This window comes from Lagopus muta, chromosome 1 (genome assembly GCF_023343835.1).
Source record: "Lagopus muta isolate bLagMut1 chromosome 1, bLagMut1 primary, whole genome shotgun sequence".
Taxonomy (NCBI): Eukaryota; Metazoa; Chordata; class Aves; order Galliformes; family Phasianidae; genus Lagopus; species Lagopus muta.
This window is the reverse complement of record NC_064433.1, coordinates 49,604,927-49,627,989: the sequence shown is the minus strand read 5'-3', so window position 1 is coordinate 49,627,989 and position 23,063 is coordinate 49,604,927. Positions and strand designations below refer to the sequence as shown.

The 23,063-nt window shown below is 46.1% G+C and overlaps 1 protein-coding gene across 7 annotated transcripts in view; it reads left to right on the top strand.

Moving 5' to 3' along the window:
• The window catches only part of CACNA1I (calcium voltage-gated channel subunit alpha1 I), a 157,467-nt gene extending 137,378 nt beyond the window's left edge, over window positions 1–20,089 (top strand). For 4 of the 7 annotated variants that reach the window (XM_048928766.1, XM_048928733.1, XM_048928755.1 and 1 more), the window contains exons 25-37: window positions 628–847; window positions 1,892–2,043; window positions 3,633–3,742; window positions 4,309–4,442; window positions 4,888–4,958; window positions 8,890–8,968; window positions 9,541–9,662; window positions 10,140–10,478; window positions 11,105–11,251; window positions 15,388–15,504; window positions 15,853–16,018; window positions 16,868–17,064; window positions 18,932–20,089. In XM_048928766.1, coding sequence (XP_048784723.1) covers window positions 628–847; window positions 1,892–2,043; window positions 3,633–3,742; window positions 4,309–4,442; window positions 4,888–4,958; window positions 8,890–8,968; window positions 9,541–9,662; window positions 10,140–10,478; window positions 11,105–11,251; window positions 15,388–15,504; window positions 15,853–16,018; window positions 16,868–17,064; window positions 18,932–19,627 — 2,550 coding nt within the window. In that variant the 3' untranslated portion in view covers window positions 19,628–20,089. The remainder of the gene's footprint in view (window positions 1–627; window positions 848–1,891; window positions 2,044–3,632; window positions 3,743–4,308; window positions 4,443–4,887; window positions 4,959–8,889; window positions 8,969–9,540; window positions 9,663–10,139; window positions 10,479–11,104; window positions 11,252–15,387; window positions 15,505–15,852; window positions 16,019–16,867; window positions 17,065–18,931) is intronic. The other 3 variants (XM_048928798.1, XM_048928777.1, XM_048928787.1) reach the window with 2 other exon arrangements.
• Window positions 20,090–23,063: the final 2,974 nt, after the last annotated feature.

Here is a 23,063-nt window from a genome sequence, read left to right as displayed (position 1 = left end):
CATTGGCACAGGCTGCCCAGGGAGGTGGTGGAATCACTGTTCCTGGAGGTGTTCCAGAACCGTATGGATGTGGCACTGAGGGACGTGGATTATAGTGGCCACAGGCATGGACTGATGGTTACACTAGATGATCTTTCCAACCTTAATGATTCTATGACCATGTAGTGAGTGTCTGTGGTAATTCTCACCCCTCTAACCAGTCTGGATCACATGGCAGGTCTTTATAACAACAGAGCAATCAATAATGCCATATGCGTTTCTGAGCATGCTGGCTCCCTTCTGGCCCACAGATGGTTGCTTTAATACCCCATAAGAAGAGACTGTTGGGCTGCTGCCTGCTATAACACCATTCCTCTATTGCTAAGGCTATGACCTTGATAGTGCTGGTTTAGGCACCTGCCCTTGGCTGCACAGCCATGGGCCTGAACCTTGGATCTGATGCTCTATTTACCTCTGAAATTCTGCACAAAATGCACTACTGTCCATAGTTCTTGCTCTTCCCATCCCACTCCTCTCATTTTCATAATCCCACCCCACCTTCTCAGCAGCCAGTCGTCATGGCGGTACCCATCCCTATCATTTCTGTACCAGCACCCATCTGATCACAGCCTTTCTGTTCTCCTCCAGCCGGTGACCAACAACAACCCCTGGATGCTCCTCTACTTCATCTCCTTCCTCCTCATTGTCAGCTTCTTCGTGCTCAACATGTTTGTGGGGGTAGTGGTGGAGAACTTCCACAAGTGCCGACAGCACCAGGAGGCTGAGGAGGCCCGCCGGCGAGAGGAGAAGCGCCTGCGGCGACTGGAGAAGAAGCGAAGGAGTAAGGCACAGCCTAAGTGTTTGGTTGGTTCGTAGGCCAAGGTTTTCTGAGAAAAACCTTCTCCTCTTCTTTTTCTTTCTTGATGGGCCGGTCTCTAAAATGCATCGCTTTTGGCCGTGCTCTGAGCCTTCCTCCCTGCGTCACTGCCACCCGGCTATGCACCACACCAGTGGTCTGGGGAAGAGGGGGTGGCTGATGAAGTCTGTTGGGAAGCTATGGTGCTGGGGAAGCCATGAGGTTTTAGCATCCAGCCCCCGGGGAAATAAGGTGCACCAAAAATATACCTGTGTACATGTTGGTATGCACAGTCAGCACAGGACACACATAGTTCAGTAGACCTCCTGGGCTTCATGCAACCTCAACTAGTGTTAGAGAGAAGACTGAAGTTATACTTTGTGATTAAACCAAAATTTCAAGAAAAGAGAGAGGAAAAGAAAAGAGGAAGACACTTGTGTTTTGTTCCTGGCTCTTTCTGTTAGTGTTGCAGTGTCACTTCTTGGGGTCCCAGGCTCTCTAAAGTGAAGTAAGCCCTCTCCCTGGTTTATCTGTTCTCTTCTGTATTACTTTTAAACAAAAATTGCAAAAGCATACTTGCCCCTAGATATCTTCCCTACTACCCCAGACTGATGGTTTTCTTCCATTCACTGCCCATAGGCATGCTTTCCCTTCCTCTGCTCCAGTTTTACCTCTCTCTTGTGACACCCTGGGGCCTCTCCTGGAACCATCTGCTCCCTTTTATCATTTATGATCTTAATTTGTTGAGGCATGAAATGCTGATTTAGCACCATTCCCACAAAACATAGACTGACAGATTTCAAGCATTGATTTTCTTTTCTTTATTCCATTTATTTTTCTCCCCCCTTCTACTTTCCTCTTTTTTTTGTGATTCATTTTTCTCTTATGCCCTCTTTTACCTATGCTTTTCTGTCCTTTCTCTCTCCCGCCTTCATTCCCTTGACTTTCACATTTATCACCCCTTTTATGCCTGCTTCTTCCTCAGTGTTTCTTACCCATCTCTCTCTTTCTTCCAATTTCCTCCTAACTCTCCCCATCTCCCTCTTTCCACTGAAGAGGCGCAGCGTTTGCCGTACTATGCTACCTACTGCCCCATACGCCTCCTAATCCATTCGGTCTGCACAAGCCACTATCTGGACATCTTCATCACTTTCATCATCTGCCTCAACGTGGTCACCATGTCCTTGGAGCACTACAACCAACCTGTGGTGAGTGAGATCGTGGAGAGTAATTATGCTCTTTTGCTACAGCTCTCTAATGCTCACTGTCTACCAGAAGAGGTAGGATGCTTGTGTCTAAAAATACTGTTGATGTGTTGCAAGAGTTAATATAGTAGGCAGAGATATGTGAGGAATTTGGTATGTGCTTAGAAAGGCAGCCCCCACTTAGAGATCTGTAATCACCTGAAATGAAGAGAGATTAGGTATATAAGCAAGAGTAGGGTCCCTAGAAAGCTTTGTATAATTAGGTCTCTGTGCTTTACATTATTAATGAGATAAGTGGGTCACCCAAATTTAGCTGCCTAGTCTACTTGGTATGTTTTCCTGGACCCTAACAAGAGGTGTGGTGGAAGCAGCAGTGCCCTTGGGAGCTTCAGGCTTTGCATCAGATTTCAAAATGAAATTCCAGTTCTCCTGCCATATGATCTGAGATGCGAGGACTGGATTGGCTGATTGTGTGGTCACCCAGCCACCTCTTTCCTGTAAGAGGAGCTGAAGGGGTAAAGCCTCTGAAAAGAGCCTCTCTCAGCTTCAGGGGTGTGATTCCCAGCAAAGGACATGGTGAGCTAAAGGAGTTTTTGACTTTGGCTGGAGAAGACCAGGAACCTCTGAGTGTTGTTGGCAAAGCTCTAGATGCTTCTGATAAAATAAAAGCATTCTGCTTATATCAGAGATGCTTTTTGCCTTTATATGTAGACAAAGCATTCATTATGATATTTGCCCAATGGCATTTCAGTTTTCTTTTGAGGAGACTCGTAGTTTAGATGACACTTTTGAACAAATGCTGTCTAAGGTAGGTCAGGAACTGAATCTGTCTGTTATCATTCAGATATGTTGCCTAGTTCCTCTGTTTCTTGCCCACCTTTTGTCTCGCTCCTAGTGGTGCCCAGTTTTACTTTGCAGGAGCTTCCAGCCCTTATCTGTTTCCATCCTTGTGTCAGACCTTTGCTTGTGTCAGAACAAGTCACTGGACCTTTCTTACTCCTCAGTTCCTTCCCCTGTAACACAGTCAGGCTCTGCTTATAAATCCTGTCCAACTGCTTTGAACCATTCCAGTATGAGGTGCCACCAGTGCTGCCCATTGGTCACACCGGTCCCTGGTGGCGGAGAAACTCACAGCTGAGAGATGACTCGTGTCTGTCCCAGAACAAGGCATGCAGGAGTTTTCCCCCGTTAGAGATGGCATTTATACATGACTGAAGCAACAACCTTCCTGCCTCGCTCCTTGCCCATAGCTAGGCCAATGCCATTAACGTGGTGGCATCCAGATGACGTGGGCTATTGGCTGAAGAGGAGGCTGATGAAACCTCAGTGGAATCTCCTTGCAATAGCCACCTTCTTCCCATTATGCTGAGAAGTGTAGGAGGAAGAAGCAATAACTGATCCCCAGAACAACATGGGGTGGAAGGGCTTGCTGATGGTTGCCTTCAGTAGGAGACCTCCATGTTCAAGTATAGGGAGCATGGGGCATCTTCCCCATCCTGTAACGAATCACTGGCACTCAAGAGAGACCCCACAGGTTATGAACTTACTGTTGCTTTTGCCTCAATTCTTCCACTCTTTCTTTCTGCTGACAGTCCCTGGAGACCGCTCTTAAATACTGTAACTACCTGTTCACCACTGTGTTTGTGTTGGAGGCAGTTCTCAAGCTGGTGGCCTTCGGTCTACGTCGGTTCTTCAAGGACAGGTGAGCAAAGGGTTGTGTAAAACATTTCTGTGGGACAGCTGGGTGTTGGAAGGAGACCTCAGGGATGAATCCCTATCTGGAATATAGTAGCAGTCCCAACTATCTCCTAGTTCTGCACAGGAGAACTGCAGTGCCTGGGCAACAATAAGGTTTGTCCAAGAACTGCCTCTGTGTTGGCATCTGCTAGTTAGGCTAGAAAGCAAAGTAGGTGGGCTTAGAAACAGCCAGTTTTTTCCTGCCCTTGAGGCAAACTGGGAACATGCTGAAGCAGAACGTATATAATGAAGCTGATATGAGGTAGTGAGGCCATAAAAAGCTGAGCCCATTAGTCAAAGCATAGCACCATAGTAACACAGCTCCATGCTTTCAGATCAGGCTGGTTTGCCTCTGGCTGCTCAGGCTGTGTGCAGAGTGAATCTGTTTGTCTGCAAAAGCCCATACAGACTGACTCAGAGTGGGGCCTTGGATTTATACGTTTAGGATAAAGTGAAAACAATTCACATTATTTGTCAGGGAAGTGGAAAACCTCTGTCTTCCTGTATTCTCTTTGATTTTTTCTTCTTAAGGTGGAACCAGCTAGATCTGGCCATTGTGCTGCTGTCTGTCATGGGCATTACATTGGAAGAGATTGAAATCAATGCGGCTCTCCCAATTAACCCCACTATCATCAGGATCATGAGAGTGCTGCGCATCGCCCGTGGTGAGAGAGGCACAGGCAGGAGGCAGGGATGGGGGTGGCCATGGGGTGGGACCCAGAGCAGTGACTCACTGAGCAGTGGCTGTAGAGGCACACACTCCTGCTGTCCTCAGCCCTGGAAGCAGAGAATAGAAAGGAGTAATTGTGATACACATTGCTTGGAGAAAGAGGAATCTTGGCCAGAATGTGTCTGGGAAAAGCAGAAGCCTGATAGGCATGGGTGGCAGAAATAGTGTGTTTAGGAAGGAGTAGATAGACTGGAGGAGAAGGAACTGGGAATGTAAATTGCAAAGATGTGGGAATGTGGGGACAAGGGGTACATTTCAATTTTTCAAGGGCGAAGGAAATCAAGGCTTCTGTCTTGTTCTACTGCCATTAGTAGGTATGCAAAAGGATGAATCTTCTGAGCTGAGTTTGAGTGACATTTCTCATGTGTTTCTTCTGGCAGTCCTGAAGCTGTTGAAGATGGCCACTGGAATGCGAGCACTGCTGGATACAGTCGTTCAAGCCTTACCACAGGTAAAACCCACAAGCTTCCCCCAAGACTCTCTTTCTGCACCTTTTTTTTCTTTCCCTAACGGTCAATTCTCTTGGTTTCTCAAAGGCGATGCTCTTTAGTGAGCAATATTGGTGATAGTTGGACTAGATGAACTTAGAGGTCTTTTTCAACCTAGGTGATTCTGTGATTCTGGGTTTACTGTGATGTACATGTACCTGCCTGAAAGGGATGCCCAAGTTTTAGTGTTAAGTCATGGGAATACAGCTTACCTCACATCCCAGTTTGCCAGTGGGTGAATGAAATAAATCTTGATCCAGGGTAAGGGCAGGACTCTTCCCACCATGTCTAGCTAGTGTCTGTCCCCAGCTAGTTTGTTGCTAGTCCCCAGCTCTTCTCTCCCTTCTCCAAAAGAAAGGGAGAGCAACTGGCAGTCATTTCAGGAGGAACACAGGTCTCTGTCCTTCTCACCCTTCCCTGCATGTTCCCCCTATTCCCTTCTCTCTCTCACGTGCGTTCCCATCACTGTTTTTCTTAGCCAGTGCCTCCCCGTTCCTGCTTTCTTTTCTTCCTTTCTCCTCCTGGATCCCTTCACAATTCTGAGCCTCTCATGTATGAGAAGCAGTGACGCGCTCTGTTGTGGCTCACGCAGCCGGCGGTTAAGTGTCTACCACAAGACAGCTAGACAGAAGGATTCCATGAGCTGTGAGCAGCAGCTGTTCCTGAATGAGATGCTGACTTTACATAGGCATCGAGCCTACTGAGAGGATCCTTTGTGACGGAGAAGTGACCTGGGAGACTATTCCCTTTCCTTGGGGATCCTTGAGAGAGAATTGTTAAGCAAACAGTAATGGTACCAAATTTCCCTACTGATCACACATCAGATATTTCCCTGGCAGGCCCTGAGCAGGCAGCTATCTTGCGTGATATCAAAATGTACGGGGGTTTGTCAGTTGCTTTATCAGCTAATGTGCCAGTCTCCATGAGTGGCAAGGAGCTGAGAATCAATCTGAAAACAGCATGAGTAGTTACACAAGGAGTTTACCTCTGATGTTAGTGGCAGACAGTGATGTCAATCTGAATTAGAGGAAACCCATAGTATGAAAGCCAGGGGAAATTCTGTGATCTTTCCTGAATCCTGAGCACTGTCTGATTTCCAATCTTTTTTATTTTACAGTAATAATTTGTATTTTTGTATAATGTTAATGATATAAGTCACATCCAGGCTATATAACAGCATCCCTTGTCATCCAGGGTAGTTTGGAACTGAGATACATTGAACAATGTTAAAATTGAAGTGTTCTTGTTGGAGGCAGCTTGGTGCCCCTAAAGTTTATTAGTTCTGTCTACACTGCCCTAGACTGGCTCAGTGCAGTTCCTCTTCTCCATTCCAGGAGCCACAACTACTGTTTAGCTCTGGCAAGGATCTGAAGTAGAGCAGGTCTCCAGATCCAAAGAAGAATCATAGAACCATTAAGGCTGGAAAGAATCACAGAATCATAGAATGTTTTGGGTTGGAAGGGACCACAAAGATCACCTAGTCCAACCATCAACTCATCCCTGTGACCACTCTAGACAATGTCACTCATGTGACATCTCCCCTTGTCTTGAATACCTCCAGGGGTGGTGACTTCACCACCTCCCTGGGCAGCCCATACTACTGCAGCACTACTCTTTCAGGGAAGAAAAAATTTCCCAGTATCCAACATCTGCAGATGTGGTGTGTTTGCTCTGCTCAGATGAATACACACAGATAGTATGAGCTGGCTGAAGTGTGTTCAGCCCTCAGTAAAAGGACTCTGTGGTATATTTGCAGTTAAATGGTGGGACTCAACTTCTACCCTTAAAATATGGTGAATAAACAGGAGAGGGGGAAATAATAGAATCATTGGAGTTGGAAGGGACCCTTAAAGGTCATCCAGTCCAACTCCCATGGGGCTGTTCATATCCCATGGAAATGTTTGTATCCATGTCACGCAGAGAAGCAGAGTCATCAGACATTGAAGGGTTTTGCTCAGGATGGCAAAGACTGCAGCTGGGACCTCAGTTCAAACCCTGCTCTGAGCCACAAACCACAAGGATATTCTTCCACGCTTTACAGATTCTTGCTTTCTTCCTCACAGTCACCTCCAGGCCCTTTGCTAACCAAGATGATCTGTCTTTTGGAGGTCATTAGTATCTGCTGTGACCTCCTTCACAAACATATGTCTGAAGGTCTGGCTCTAGGTGTTCCCTAGAAGGAAAATGTGAAAAGTGCTACCTAGTATCAAGCCTATGACCAATCCAGTTCCTATTGACTGGCTTTTGCTTCCTTCTGTAATGGCTTGCTTTCACTTAATAAAGTTATATAGCCAATAGATCAAAAATCACTCCATAGTTAAACCTGTGTCAAAATCTGCACACAAAGCAGGGCTAAAATCCCCCACTTTCACTGTTAAAAATTGCATTTTGTCTCCATATTTTACACACTGAGTCTTCAGGGGACAATTGAATTATCTGTAATATTATTCTCCAAGATTTATTGGCTTTGCCAAGAGAAGCAGTTTAAAATAAGCTGTTCTTTCCCTTGTGCTTTTTCCTCATCTCAGCCTTTCTCTTTGTGTTCCTAAAGCACAGACTCACACCGGGGATTTTGGCTTGCTAATGGCATATAAGGCATCTCCAGTTGTCCTGTTCCAATTCTCTTCCTTTCTCTGTTATACTGCAACAATTCTTAATACTGAATAGAGCTTTAATTTTGGAGCCCCTTGGAAATTTAGTCCTTAGCTAAATTTTATTAGCCTCCTTTCTTTTAATGCCCTATAGACACAGACACAAAGGTGTGTGTTCAGAGCATTTACTATGGTGTCCAATTTAGTCATCAGAAATAATTCCTTCCACCGCATGTGTAGGGAGCCAGAATCTGGCAGCCCAGAGGAGTGGGTGTGCTGAATCATTCATTTCTTGCCTGAATTTGGATTTCACAGCAGTTGCAGTGACTAAATTAGGTTCCTGAAGTAGATAATCCTAATAAAGGCCCAGCTACCATATGCACTCACAAGCATTCGGGTCAGATACTACTCAGGTTTCGAAAAACACTGAATATCAGGTCCTTAATTCCCCACCTGCCTTTGCCCCACCAGTGGTGTGCTAATTGTTACTAGCATTTTCAGCCTGCCACTTTTAAAACTGCTCTCCACATATATTCATGTGCCACACATGCTGGGATGCAGGAGATTCAGAGGCAGAGCGGTGATTTGGGAAAGTGAGGATGTGGGGGCAGCGCACACATTGTTGGTGCTACTTCTGTGTACCATGGAGCAGCAATCCTCCCATTGTGGAGTTTATAAAACGTAAATGCTGGAAGCCCAGAAATCAGGCTTTGCCCCATTTTTCACAGGATACAGAAAAAGCGGTGCTCTTCACTCTTTTGTAGTCTCCTCTTCTCTCCACACAATTTAAAAGAGGCTTTTTATCCATCTTCCTTCCCATCTCCCTCCCCAAGCCCTGCTCAGCCCTCCACATATGGAGGGTTGTATCTGTGTCCCCATCTCTCTGGAGCTCTGCTTTAATCATAACTTTGGGAAATTTAGGCAGCTTGATGGGGCATGAAGCACTGCAGCTCGTCTGTGTGCTGTAATCTATAGTTTTACTCTCACTTAGTCAAAATGGGTTCATTTCCCTGAGCTCCTGCTCTAATATGCCTGCATTCACCTGACCAGCAGTTGTACACTTTAGTCAGTACTGGCTAGAAACAGCATCCTTTGTATGTGCTGGCAGCTGTTGTTCCATGGATGGCATAGTCACTGGTAGTCGCTGGTGATTTCCAAGGTTACTGAGCAATTGTTTTGTTGCATTTGTACCCTGAGAATTTGTTGCTCTACTCTTCTGGCTTTGGAGTACAGAAACTAGTGTGCGTACGATTCACGCTTGCCTGTTCAGATGAGGTAGGCTGACTGTGCTGTTTGCTTTCAGGTGGGGAACCTTGGACTGCTTTTCATGCTCCTCTTTTTCATCTATGCTGCTCTAGGAGTGGAGCTTTTTGGAAAACTGGGTAAGTCTGAAGCAGCCTGTGCTCTGGTGTGAACTACAGATCTGCTGGGAGTTTTTTCAAGCTCAGTACTCGTTCAATAAAGGGACTGAATTATTCATTGTCCTTCATTCTCCTTTTTGTGAATTTGACATAAGCAGAATTTCTTTCTAAAATGTGATTGTTCTAACAGCTTAAAAGAACAAAAGTAGTTTCTAGTATTTCTTTCATTCTTAAACCTTCAGTTTTTCTTCACTGTATTCTTTGGTAATGCTCTAAGGCTACAAAAGAAGTCAGGTAAAGCTTATTCATGTCTCTTGCCGTGAAATATTGATCATGGAGAAAGGCAACACAGTGACGTGTTGGGAAAGTCATCCAGAGCAACCCAGAGTTACACCACCAGTAGTGATTTTTTGCACTGCTGTACAGCAGTCAAGTGTTGTTGGGCAACAGCCCACTGTTTGGCATGGTGCTGAGGCCATTAACTTGGGCCTCCAGGTTGTGAGGAGCCTGAAGTCCCCTTCCCCAGCTCCTGCTGTTGATCTCAGAGCATGTGGTGTGTCCCCCATTAACAGCTGTGATCCCTGTTCTTACAGTATGCAATGATGAGAACCCCTGCGAGGGCATGAGCCGTCATGCTACCTTTGAGAACTTTGGGATGGCCTTCCTCACACTCTTCCAGGTGTCCACGGGAGACAACTGGAACGGAATCATGAAGGTAACTGGGCCTTAGGGGTCGTGTGAGAAATTCTGAACAGAGCTCAGATCAGCTGTGCTTGGTGCTTTGGTTGGAAAGGGAGAGAAGCATAGGAACTGAGTTGCCAGACAGAAGGAAAGTTCTTTGCAAATATATGGTACATTTGAGTGTGATGTGAGCAGGCAGAACTGCACAGCATCAGTTCACATACCTGGGGCCACAGTGGCAGAAAAATGCGATGGTCTGAAGATTTAATTCTGTAGACCTTTGGGCAAACTTGCTCTGAAGCAGAGAGCACAAGTTGCATCCCATGATCAGATAATGTCCTTGATTCTTTGAGGACTTCATGATTCTAGAGGCTGTGGAGTGATAGAACCATTGCTCTGTTCTTTCCAGTGGCATGGGTGTTTTTTGACAGAAAGATCAGCCAAGCTTGCATTCTTACTTTAGTCCTTCCTTCCTTTCATCATTCCCTCTCAAAACCAACTTCCTCTCAAGGATACCTTACGCGACTGCAGCCACGATGACCGGAGCTGCCTCAGCAACCTGCAGTTCATCTCCCCACTGTACTTTGTCAGCTTTGTGCTCACAGCCCAGTTTGTCCTCATCAATGTGGTGGTAGCTGTTCTCATGAAACATCTGGATGACAGCAACAAGGAAGCCCAGGAGGATGCAGAAATGGATGCTGAGATTGAGCTGGAATTTGCGCATGGACTGTGCTCCCGCAAGTCAGGCTCCTCCAAATCAAGGCAGGGAAAAGGAGCAGGAACAGGAAGCGGTGGTGGGAGAACAGAGCCTGAAGGACGTATGTGCACGAGATGCTACTCTCCTGCCCAGGTGGGTACACCTTTGAGCTTACCAACCAGACTGCAACAAGCGGCTGTGGGGAGAAGCCAGGGGGCCTAGATGATTGAGGGCTTAGCAGTAGCAGGCAGACTCTTTCACTTCAGGGTGAGAGGCTTGATTTTAGCAGTAGAGTTGGTAGCATTGTGAAGAGGCAAGGATGTAATAGCAGCAGGTCCTGTAGCACTGCTCGGCAGCTTACTGGCATCATAAGCATAGGATCCTGAGGGTCAGCAGAGGAGGGATGGAGCAGATTAGCTGAAGCTGTATTAGGAGCAAATTTGAGAGGGAAGCTCAGGAGAAAAGAGAAGGGGAAATAGCAGATGGAGTGAAGCACATCAGCAGAGCTGGAATGGAGGTGTGAGCAGTGCTGGGCTGTACTGTGCTGACAGTGAGTAAAGGCAGTCTATCCTTCTTTTTGCATTGGATTTTGGCACCTTTACACACCCTAAGGAGCAAATGCTCCCCCTGTGACCCTGTGCAGGTACCTGCAGAACAAGATACTGCTCCAGATGAGTCAGGGTGGAGAATCCAGCCCCAAATTCACAAGGAACTTTGAAACGAAAGCTCGGCATTCTTAAAATGATTTCTCCCATCCTCCCCCCCTTCTTGTCCCCTAGGAGAACTTATGGCTGGACAGTGTCTCTTTAATTATTAAGGACTCCTTCGACGGGGAGTTAATGATCATCGATAACCTATCGGGCTCCGTCTTCCATCATTACTCCTCGCCGGCCATGTGCGAGAAGTGTAACCATGACAAGCAAGAGGTAACCTGCGTACGAGGATGCGTGAGGGGACTCTTTCCCCAAGACCTGCACATCCACATTCACATGCCCGCAGGATATCCAGTGTGTGCTCCTGGCTGTAGTTTGTGTAGGCAGAGGGCTTGGCCTGTGTTTGTCATCTATCATGTGCCACTGAGACTGCCTTTGGTATGAGCCTGCCCTCCTTAGCCATGGGGTATGTTTGAGGTGGTAGAAATCTGAGATGTGCCATGGTGTAGGTCAGGAGGGACTGACTGAGATGTAGGTGAAGACAACATTGTGTTCAGTTCTGCAAGAAGAGCAGAGGCTGGAGCTCACCGTGTAGAAAGAACTGGAAGGTTCACACCCCGGTACTAGCACTTGGAGACAACTCTGGAAGATTCTAGCATGTTCATTTGCTTCATTTGAAGCATATGTTTGCTTATTCCCCGTTGAGGAGAGTGAGCTAAGCACATGCTTACATGCTTTATTGAGTAGAGTTACTGTCTGTGAGCCAGGATTGGTTTGTGATTAAAACTGGTTAATGAGTTTGATATAAAAAAAAAAAAAACTAAACAAAAATGAGCCCACTGAGAAAGTTTTAGATCCTCTTTTCTGGTGTAGAACCTGTTAGTTGACAAATGGGTTGCTGCTAAGAGCAGGACTGTAGATGCTTTGGAGAACCACTTCATAAGCAATTTGTCTTTTCATGTTATAAAACTTCAGAGCAAAGTAGCCTGGGAGATGTTAGGTGAGAAATATAATTATTTTTTTCTCTGAAATCAATTTGTTATATTTAAGTACTATGGTCATGATTAGTCTCACATCAGTAGCTGTTCTCATCTGTCAGTATATCACTACCTCAACAGCAGTCTACACCATCTCCTTCCCCATAACTAACTTGATACACTGCTCTTGCTTGTAAGGAAACCAGGAAAGTTGAGAAGAGAGCTCTTTCTGGTAGATACCCACATTTGAAGATGGTAATATTTCATTTGGCTTTGGACCCCTAGTTCTGATGTTTTACATTTTTTTCAGTCTTTCAGCTATCTACTTATCCCAGTAGCTTCCATTTGCAGGTATCAAAACGAAAAAATAGCTGTAGTTTCCCAGTACTGCAACACTTTACCCATGGACACTGCATTAATACTGTCAAATAACTGTTTTCAAATCATTCCGCTTTCCAGTGCTTTATATAAGTCCTTATATTCAGCAGTTGATGCTCAGCCTTCTCAGAAAAATAAGTCTTCTAAAGGTATTCCAGAATGATTGCCCTCAAATCAAGTCATTTGCAGCCAGTTTGCTGCATTTGAAAACCTTCCAGATAGTCTTCAGTATTCCTGCTTGGGAATTAAGGCAACATCAATTTTCTTACCATCCCAGCAAGGAAACTGGATGGCAAAATCTCCAAATGCAACCCACAGCAAAGAGTTTAACAGAAAAATCATTACCAAATAATTATTCTTAGTTCAAATTTTCTAATGGTTATTACAGAGCCATAAATTGATTTTCTAAATTGATATTTCACTGTATCTAAAATGTGGAATTGAAATGAAATTATCTATATCCATAGGAATAATGTCAGTAGTGAAGAGTGGTTATTTTATTTCTCATTATATGAATCAAAGTGAAAGGTGAGGATTTTAAGTCATAGGTTGATCGTGATCTTCTCTTTGTATTTCATACTGGAAAACCAGTGAGGAAATTCCAACAGAAAATCACAGCTAGACTTGAGCCCAGCACTAACACCAGCAATACACAGTCATTAATTAATCAGAGGATACTCAGGTGCATCAACATAAGCAGAGTTGTGCATTAGTACCAGTTGTACACTGCCAGAAGGTACACTGTGCACATGGAATTGTACTGTTTTTATGTTGTCTTTTTCAGCACATGTTTTTTAACAAAACAGGATGTTGGCTGCTCACCAAATCACCTTAGCTTCGCCTTTGTGAAAGTGATCACATTATCAGTAGAAAGGTTTTTTTTTTCCATTTCATTTGTAGTTTAATCCGAGAAGATGCTGAGCAGAGTGGATGAATACAACACTTAAACATATGCTCAAGATTTTAATATGTGTTTAGCTTTGTACTGTGTGGAGTACAAAGTGCTCAGTGTCTTTCTGAGTTAAACTGCTGGCCTCTTATTTTCAGACCAATTATTTGGACTGTTAAGGATTTTCCTAATCATGGCTCTGTTTAAAAGATAGCTTATACCTGCAATGAGTTATTTTCTAAGGGATATGTGCGTGTGGTTCAGTGCCTGTGGTTGGTGTCTCAGGCAATTCATGCTTCTACTGAACATCCCATCGGCCCTGCACTGCCATTTGTTTCACTTTTTTTTCTTTTCTCTTCATCTTTAGTTCAGAGTATTTTTCAATATTCTCCAGGAATGGAAGCTACAAGAACATAACAGAATATGACTAACCTCTTCTTCTGTCATTTCTGTCCTTTCACTTTCGGGCTGGTTGACAGTTAGATGTGTGTATCAGTGGCTGATGGTGTATTTAGCCAGTGAGCAGCAGTGAACAGTGTTCCCACACACACAGTTGATCTGCTCATGACTCTGTTGATTGTGCTTTTTGTGTAGATCCCAATGTGGACAGAAATTGTGAGCAAGCAGTTCAGTGAAGAATAGCCAAATTCTGGCTTTTGTTGAAACCCTTTTTTATGGATGGAGAAGGGAGTCACAGATGTTGTCACATTTCAAATTCACATTTCTACAAGCTGTAAGGCTGTTCTGCTGTAACAAGCACTTGTGCAAGTAATGGATGAGTATGCACCTTAAATGGGACTGGATGAAGATGGTGTTTCTGTACACGATTAATTGCTGACTGGTGGCTGTGTAGTGTGCTTGATATAACATCCTTGTGAGTCCTCTGGTGTGTGTATGCACCTCAAGCATCAAGCATTGGTTACTTTGAGCTCTCTACATGGTTGAGTGACACCACGTTCGAGAGTCAGAATAATATCCCAAATGAGGATGCTGTTTGTGCCCTTTATTTAAATCCAGCTCAGTTTTTCCCTTCTGTTTATTCCAACTGCCTTATCCAACGATGGAGACTCTTCCAGTCTCTGGCATTGGCACAAGCCATTAAACTCCCAGCTCAAAGGAGTCATGTCTACAAATATTCCACCTGCTCTTACCGCATAGAAGCTGTACCCAGTTCTTGCAAACAAAAACACAGGGAAGGACAATATTACTGCCCAGAAAGAAAGCTCTCTTGACTGAGACAACCTGGAATATAGCTGTTCAGTCAGGTGCTGGTGGTGGGAACTGATAGGACTCCAGAGACCAGCTACAGAAAGTCAGAGAATCATTAAGGTTGGAAAAGACCACTAAAATAATCTAGTAAGTTGAGCACAGGATGAATAGAGCGGCTACTTAGGCTACTAGAAAAAGGAGAATTGTAAGACAAGGTCTGGCAGAGGGGAATTGTAAGCTTGCAGGAAAGGTGGGAGTGGGGGGTGTGTGCTGTGACACAGGCCAAATGATGGAGAAAGCTCAGGCACAGGGCTAGAGCAAAGATGAGTTTCATGGATGAGAAAGATACAGTAGTCAGACTTGGTTTCAGAAATCAAGGGAGCAATAGTACAGGGTGGGCTGGCGGGGTTAATTTAGGGATGGAGAACAGGAGGGAGGGTGGTGTTAGCTAAGTAGGTTAGAGATGAAATAGAAGATGCAGGGAAGCTGGAGGGAGGTGGGATTTCAGTGATGAAGGTAAGAGAATACAAAAAGCATGATATTGGCATGGACTGCAAGAGGCATGACTATCCCTGGAATGAAAGCATCTTTGTGTTGAAGAGGGCTGTCCTTGGCACCTTCAGAGACGGGTCTATTCCTTATCTCTCTATAGAGCAGACTGCCTTGTCACCAACCTGAGGGAGCCCTGGGACAGATTCAGGACTCCCTTCTACAATACTGGCATTAGGGGAGCATGGACTGGAGATGGGCTGCTTGCAGATTCTGTGTTCTGCTTCCTTAGAAAGTGGATTCTTCTGTCCAGCCCAAATCTGGGTTAGGCAGAACCTGTTGTATCCAAGGAATATAACATAAAATTCATCTTGGGCCTACAGGCTTTTACTTATCCTTCATAAACAGCGTGACTGCTTGAAATGTGGACTCTAGACATCCAATGACAGCTCCTTCCCTTCCCGCAGGTCCAGCTGGCTGAAATGGAAGCATTATCCCTCAATTCAGACAAGTCCTCTTCCATCCTTCTAGGAGATGAATCAGATAATCGCAGCACTTCTCAGCTGAGTCCTAAGGAGACCAAGGTTAGCCTCAGGTGCTCATAGGCATGTTGCACTGTATTTCTGTCCCTGCTCCTCAGAAGTGCTCTGTGTTCATACGTATGTCCCTGCTGAGGAATATAAATGTTGGTCACTTTTCAAGAGCTTCTCCATAGAAGAGAAAGAATGGATGTATGTTTTTGAATGTTCTCTTCATCACTATTAATAACTGCCTTTGAATGACCCTAAATTTAAAGGATTTGAGTGTGAATTATGAACATGTTTATCTAATTCATAGGAACCTTAAGAGACATCCATTTCCTGACAAGTCTGCTCTGTGATTTGCCATTAAATTTCACCAGGTTTTGTCTTTATTTATTTATTTTTTTCCAGGATGGCCAGGACAGCCCTGACTCCACTGAGGCAGGAGATCTAGGGGAACACTTGCTTCCAATATCCAGCACAGATGGCTCCACAAACCCAGACAGTTACCTGTGTGAAATAGAGAAAACTCCTTTCAACTCAGTCCAGTCTTGGCTAAAGCATGAAGGTACCAAAGGTGAGAACAGCTAGCATTCCCCAGGTTTGTGTGGATTGGTTCAGCTTATCTGCCTTCCTCCTGCAAGGAATGGTGGTAATGTGAGGCAGGGTTACACTAACAAAGAATTCACTTTCAGTTCACCAGTCCTGGGGAGTGAAGATCATTTCCTTCTTCAGCTGCTAGATCTTATACACTCCTTCAGACTTGCCAGTGTGAAGCATCATGAAAGACTTGCTTCCTATTTGCAGTAGTGCACCTGCTTGTTGTCAGAGCAGAGTGTCAAAGAGATGAAGGGGCACAGGTTTCAGTGACTTGTGAGCTGGGTAACCTGTGTTCACTCTGCAGGGTAAATTATTGCTATCCCATGAGACCAAGCTCCTTGAATAAAGCCGAAGGGAACATATAAGACATCTGCCCTTTGTGGAAGTCCCACTGTTCCACTCCTGAGCACAGTTTCTTAAGCCACCAGTTTATTTATCTCCCTTCATCCCCTGCTTTGCAGGATCTGGAATGAAAGCCCTCTGGCAATGATATCTGGCTGAATCAAAGCCTTATGGCTCAGCTTTTCTCTCCAAGAGCAGCAGCAAGAGAGGCAAGCTGGGCTGTTGCTTTATGGCTCTGAGCTGTGTTGGATCTGTAGGGTCTGGTGCAGGTTTTTGCTATTGTGCAGAAAGTGCTGATTCATTGTGTGAACTCTAGACTGAGGCTTCTTGGCCAGGAGTGTGTGTTGTCAGATATCCTCTATACACTGGACTTGCAGGACCCTTGGTGTAACAGCAGCAAAGGCACCAAATTAAGGTGGAGGACTCCTGAACTTTTTTTTTTCCTGTTTGTGTTCTCTTCCCTATTTATTTTGGTATTTTTCAGTCCCTCCCAGCCCCTTTTCTCCAGGTACATCGTGCCCTCTGTTACCTGTACCAGCAGAATTTTTCCACCCAGCCATCTCTGCTGCCCAGACAGGGCCTGAGAAGGTCTCGTGTGCACATAACCTTCCTAAGATCTCTCTGCAAGGCTCATGGGCATCACTGAGATCTCCGAGCGTGAACTGTTCACTTCTTCACCAGGTAAGGAACCCTACTTACTTCTGCTTGGAAACCTTGATTTCCACATCACATGCAAAAACAGAGGAGTGAATAGGGAGGAAGGCAGACAAAGAAGAGAGGCAAGCTGTGGACAGGGGCTGGGTGACTCTGATCTGACTTGGAGGAGCACAGGGAACCACAGTGTGTAGGAGGGGTGGGGAGGAGATAATTTTGTACAGCAAAGAAGGGTTGTATAGCTCTACCCCCTGAAATTACATGCTCTTCTGCTTTGGATCAAAAAGCAGTCTGACAGCTGCAGCTAGCACCATGTAAATATGGAATCACATCACGTTTTAGCTCGCCCCTGGGCCCCATGCACCAAGTACACTACAGCCACCTGCATGCACAGCAGCCACTGTGTGAGCCAGGGAGATGGCAGCCACACAACCACCTCGTTTTCTCCTGGTGCTGTGGCTCTGGATCACATCCACACTGTCTCTGAGCTCTGTTCTCCCCTTGCCACTTAGCTCTTGCACCTCAGAAAGACATTGTCTCTGAAAAGGCATCTATTTCTCATTGAGAAGAAGAAAAGCATTGAGGGAAGATCAAGTGTCTCTGAATTGCAGAGGAGACAGAGAATGGAGTCCATTGGTGATCCCTCTTATTGTTCTTGGAACTCACCCCATGAACAATTCCTGTTCCCAGGGACACTCTATTCCAGACGAGCTATACAATAAAATCATGTGTTATCCAGTTCTGTGTGATAGACACTCTTAGCACAATACAAATGTGTACGAATTCACCAGGGATAAATTTAGCCTTGAGCTGAGGCCATTGATTTGTTGTGGTATTGAAACTTCTCATATAAGTTTAGACATGAAGAAAAAGATCTGGAGATTGCATGGCACTGAAGGAAAAGTGCTGAGCCGTTGTAAAGGAGAAACTGGTAAACTTCTTATTATGTGAGACAGACTGAATAGAATAGCTATGGTTCAGGAAATCAGATGACACCAATGTGAGCAGTGCAGTCAATATGCTGGGGGAAAGGAATGCCATCCACAAGGACCTGCACAGGCTTGAGAGGTGGGCCCATGCAAATCTCATGATGCAGACCACTTTCCTAAGAATATGATGAAGTGTGGGTTAAGTAACTAAGTACTGTCACAAGGACATTAGGGTAATTTTCCCTTTCTCCTGAAAGGAGATTTGAGTTTTCTCCCCTAAATACAGCCACTGCTGCTTGTGCTAGTCAGAAGAATCTCTTTTCTCTCCCAAAATATTTCTGATTCTTTTTAATGAGAGGAGGCTTCCTGAGGTTTCCACAGAAGCCTATCTGCTTTCTGGCCAGCTGACGATTTTGATGTGCCTGCAGCCTGTCTATGTGGCAGGTTCACATGGACACCAAAGTGGTCCCGCTGCCTCCTGGACTGACACCAGAGCTCACAGACCCAGCATCCCTTCCCTCTGGTGGAGCATTTTAGGGGAGAGGAGAAGGTTCATCCTGGAGCAGAATGAGAGGGTGGTAGACATGGAACAGGTGGTCATGGCATTGAGTTTGCAGAAGTTCAACAGCCATGAAAAATGCTCTCAGCCATAGGGTCTGATTTTTCTGGTGGTCCTGTATGGAGCCTGGAGTTGGAATTGGTGATCCTTAGGAGTCCTTTCCAACTCAGGATATTCCATGATTCTGTGATTCTATGGAATCAAAGCTCAAAATATAGAAAGTTTCCTCCCCCAGAAGGGAACATCCTTGGCTTTGGAGCAGGTTTCAGTTGGATTACAGTTGCCATTCCCACCAGAGGAGAGTGAGAGAAGAACTGGAGTTTATTTTCATACCTCAAATCACATTTAAAAAATAAATTGTCTTGCTACTCTTCCCATCTGAACATGGTATGCTTTCACCCCCCAGGCTCCTGAGAGCGACACATCACTGGACAGTCGGAGCAGCAGCTCGGCGGGCAGCCTGCAGACCACACTGGAGGACAGCCTCAATCTCAGTGATTCTCCGCAGTGTACCCTGGACCTCCCCGTGGCCCTGTGCCCCATGCCGGCTGCTGGCGACCAAAGACCCCTGGCAGCTCCCCTGTCCCCCACCTCCCGTCGCCGCAGCCTACGGGGCCGGGGGCTCTTCACCCTGCGCAGCATCCGTCGGCACCAGCGCAGCCACAGCAGTGGTGGGAGCACCAGCCCTGGTTGCACCCACCATGACTCCATGGACCCTTCGGATGAGGAGGGGGCAGGAAGCAGTTTGCGGGGTGGAGGCAACAACAGCGAGCCCTCGGAGACCCTCAGCAGCCTCTCGCTGACCTCCCTTTTCTCGCCCCCGCCGCCAGGGCTGACGCTGGGGAAGAAGTGCAGCAGCACCAGCAGCCTCCACGCCAGCCCTTCGCTCCGCCGTCCTGCTGCCCACCACACCAAGCCCTTCTACACCGTTGACCCCAAGGGCTTCCTCTCCATGCCCTCCTGGGTGACGGACTTCTGCAAGGACACCCCTCCACAAGTGCAAGGAGCAGAGCCCGACGGCCCCAGCAGACTGGGGACAGGGGAATGCGGCTCCCTGCTGCCGTCCGAGCTGGGCGATGGGGTCAGCAAGAGGAACAGATGAGGGTCCCTGGGTGTGGGGTGTGCGGAGTCTTTGGCCACCGGCATGGGGAACACATTTTGGCAGTTGCTTCCCAGCAGCGATTCCAAAGGATTTGGGGGAAAAAGAACCAGGCAAACAAAAAATTATAAATATATATATATACATAAATATATATATATATATATATATATAGAATAAATACTCTGGTACCGTACCTCAGAGGCGTGGGAGAATGCAAGCAATACGGGAACAGTCCTGCCCTAGGGCAAGACCTGGACCATCACTGCAGAGACTACAGCAACAAGAAAAGGCCATGGGGCTGGGAGGGATGGGACCCTCCGGCCAGGCAACCACTGCCTGTCAGCCATTTAGTTATATACATATACATATACATATATAGAGAGAGATCGATTTATTTATTTTTTTTACAGAGAGATTATGAATTTCAGAAAGTGCTAAGGAGGACCAAGCAAATGGGAGCTGAAGGAGGTGCTATGCAGAACTAAGGAGGGTGGGAGAGTGGGGTGGGATGGAGGGAAGTGGGGTAAGCAGCAAGGGAAGGTTACCTGGGGCTTGCCTCGTCTGTTTCTGGGAACTTTCTTCTTATTCATGCTTCCATTTTAAATTTTAAAAACTGTGGGGCAGGTCTTCAGGTCTAGTATAAATTGGGCAAACAGTGACTGTGCTCTTCTGGTGGTGCAGAGCAGTGGTGCTCTGGCTGGAGGGGGATTCGCTGCTGATTTACAGCAGGTGAAAAACAGCTGTGGAGTACAGGAAACAAACAGAGGTGAAAAGCCTGACTTTGAAGGGAGTGCAAGAGCACAGCAGGCATGTTCATGGGTGGAGAGGATGTGAGCTCCACAGTGTATTTGTGTGGCTGTTTTGTTGGTTTTTTGCTTTTCATTTTGTTCCAAAAGAAAAGAATTGCAAGGGTTACAGGGAAATCTGGAGCAGGAGGGGGGGGTGGTAAAAAAAAAGGAGGGGAAATTGTACTTTTCCCATTCATTTGCAGTAATTGTGATATTTTCTTTTAGAAGCCCAAAGGTGCAAAAACCATCTCTAGAGATACCTATTATTTTTGTATCTATAGCTATATATATATACATATATATATATATATAAAGAAGACAAAAACTAGAATTTTAAAAAGGACGAATAAAAGCAAAGAGGGCTTCAACATAAATGGTAGTGGGCCCTCTAGCTGGATACCAACCCTGCCCCAAGTCCCAGCAAGAAGACCCTACGAGAGCATCCTTGGCTCAGTGTCAGCTCTGCTTTTTCTCCAGCGTCACCTCCATCCTCCGGCATTTTGCATTGGTGTTGCTGGGACCAGACCCCAGCTCAGCAAACAACTGCAGATGTGAGGAGCAGAGAACACCAGCTGTGTGTATGTGTGTGTGTATGTGGTGTGGCAGATGTGAGGGTGCTCGTGTGTGTTGTGTACTGGATGGCTCACTGCATGGTGAGAAGGGGAGAGGAAGAAGGAGGGTGCTATGGCTCGCCTTGTCCTACATCACAGGGCGCCATCTGTATGCTGCGGGGTGGCTTGAAGGCAGATCGACTCCTTAAACCAAGTCCTGCCTCAGGACCCAGGATTCAGTCCAACAGATGTGATTCTCTCCCACGTGGCTGCAGAAGGATCTCCGAGGCCACTGCTCCCTTTCCAGCAATGTGACCGCACACATCTCCTCCTTTGCTGGGGCCAGCCTGCATCTCCCCTGGTTTTACACCCTGCCCAGGTTTGTGGGTAGGTAGGAAAGGGCATCAGAAGCCACCTAGGAGGGGGGCATAAAGACTTCCCATCCCTTTTTTTCCACCAGATAAAGAGGGCTGCTACCGCAAAGCTCTCCTTGCTGGCATTTGAGGCATTGCAGAGAGTGGGTGGCAACACCACAGACTTTCTGGTTTTATCATTACCTGTCTGATTACTAAGCTGCTGCTGCATCTTACAAACTGGAATTGTAAACAGTATCACATCGAATGGGACAAACAGCAGAAAGGAAAAAGATCATTGCTACATGGACTTGACTTATTATCTGAAAGGAGAATTTGCTGTCTTACAAGTGTGCACACTGACTGCGGGGAGGTCAGACCTGTGGGCAGAAGACAGGAGAGCCCAGGTCCTTCTCCCTGCAGAAAGATTGCTGGTCTAGATTTATTAAAGCAATAATAAGGGTCTTTAAATGCCTTTTTTGCACTCGTCGTTCTTTGGGTGAGTCACCCCTGCCCACTCCCCTAGAGGCAGAGAGGAGAGATGAGGCACACAGAATCATGGAATGGCTTAGATTGGCTTAGATAGAAGGGACCTAAAACGTTACTAAGCTCCAAACCCCCATAATTCATTCGCTGTCTTTGGGAAAGGAGGATGGTCAGTCCCAAAAACTGAACATCCAATTCAGTCTGCATTAGATTTCCAAAACAAATTTTAAAAAAGCCTGAAAAAATAAAACCAACCCAAGCCCTACCCATCAGCATGTAGATTGTTTCCTGTAAGGTGGCCCTACGTCCGGTTGGACAAGGTGATCTATCTTAGTAGTCTCTCCAACCTTAATGGTACTATGATTCCACAATAAGAAGACTTGGAGGTAGGCCTCCATGATGTTAGAAGCTACCCTGCTATACTGTCACGATAGATACATGACCTGCACTTGAGATAGTTGGGAGGGAAGAGGTGTCACACCCCAAGAAGAGGTCACCCCAATGGCTCTCTTCCCTCATTAAAGGGAATAAAGCCCCACTGAAGATGCAGGTGATGCTGAGACACATCTCAGCAAGTCTCTGCAGGCCTTTGTTCACCTGGTTGCTCTCATCACCTCAATGTGAGCAAGCAGCAGGAAGGATAGATGGATAGCCAGGCTGAAGGCTTCAATTCCTCCTCAGAAGAGCTCAAATAATCTGCTTTCTCTGCAGAATCCCTCCATTTGTTTTGCAAAGGTACTTGAGTATCTGCACCACTGTCACTCACTATAATGTGGACCCTGCTACTATTCCAGGGCAACAGCTCCATGCCTTCGTGTCACAGTGGGAAGGGTACCCATGAGGTGGTGGCCTCGTGGAGTGACTTACAGCCCTCAGGATGTTATCTCCATTTATTCTCAGTGCCCTCTGGAAGTGATTTGCAAGGGGAAATCTTTGCTTCACTATTGTTTGGGGACCATGGCAGTCCTGTGCCCCGTGAGGCCTCCCTTTCACCTCCTGTTGGGGTCGTGCCACAGACTGCCTCCCTGCAAGGACTTTCAACCTGAGCCATATGACTTGAGCAGAAGGCTTCTGGCTTTGGGAGTAGGTTGCCATGGAAACAGAAGTCTAGGTTATCTTTAGAGAATATTTTGTCTCTCTCTTTTAATTATTTACCAACTGCTTGAAGAAGAAGGAGGAAACATCCATCCTTCTTAAGGAGGAGGACACAGGATGATAACACCCAGCAAGAGCCTCATGTATCTGCTGGGCTTCCTGT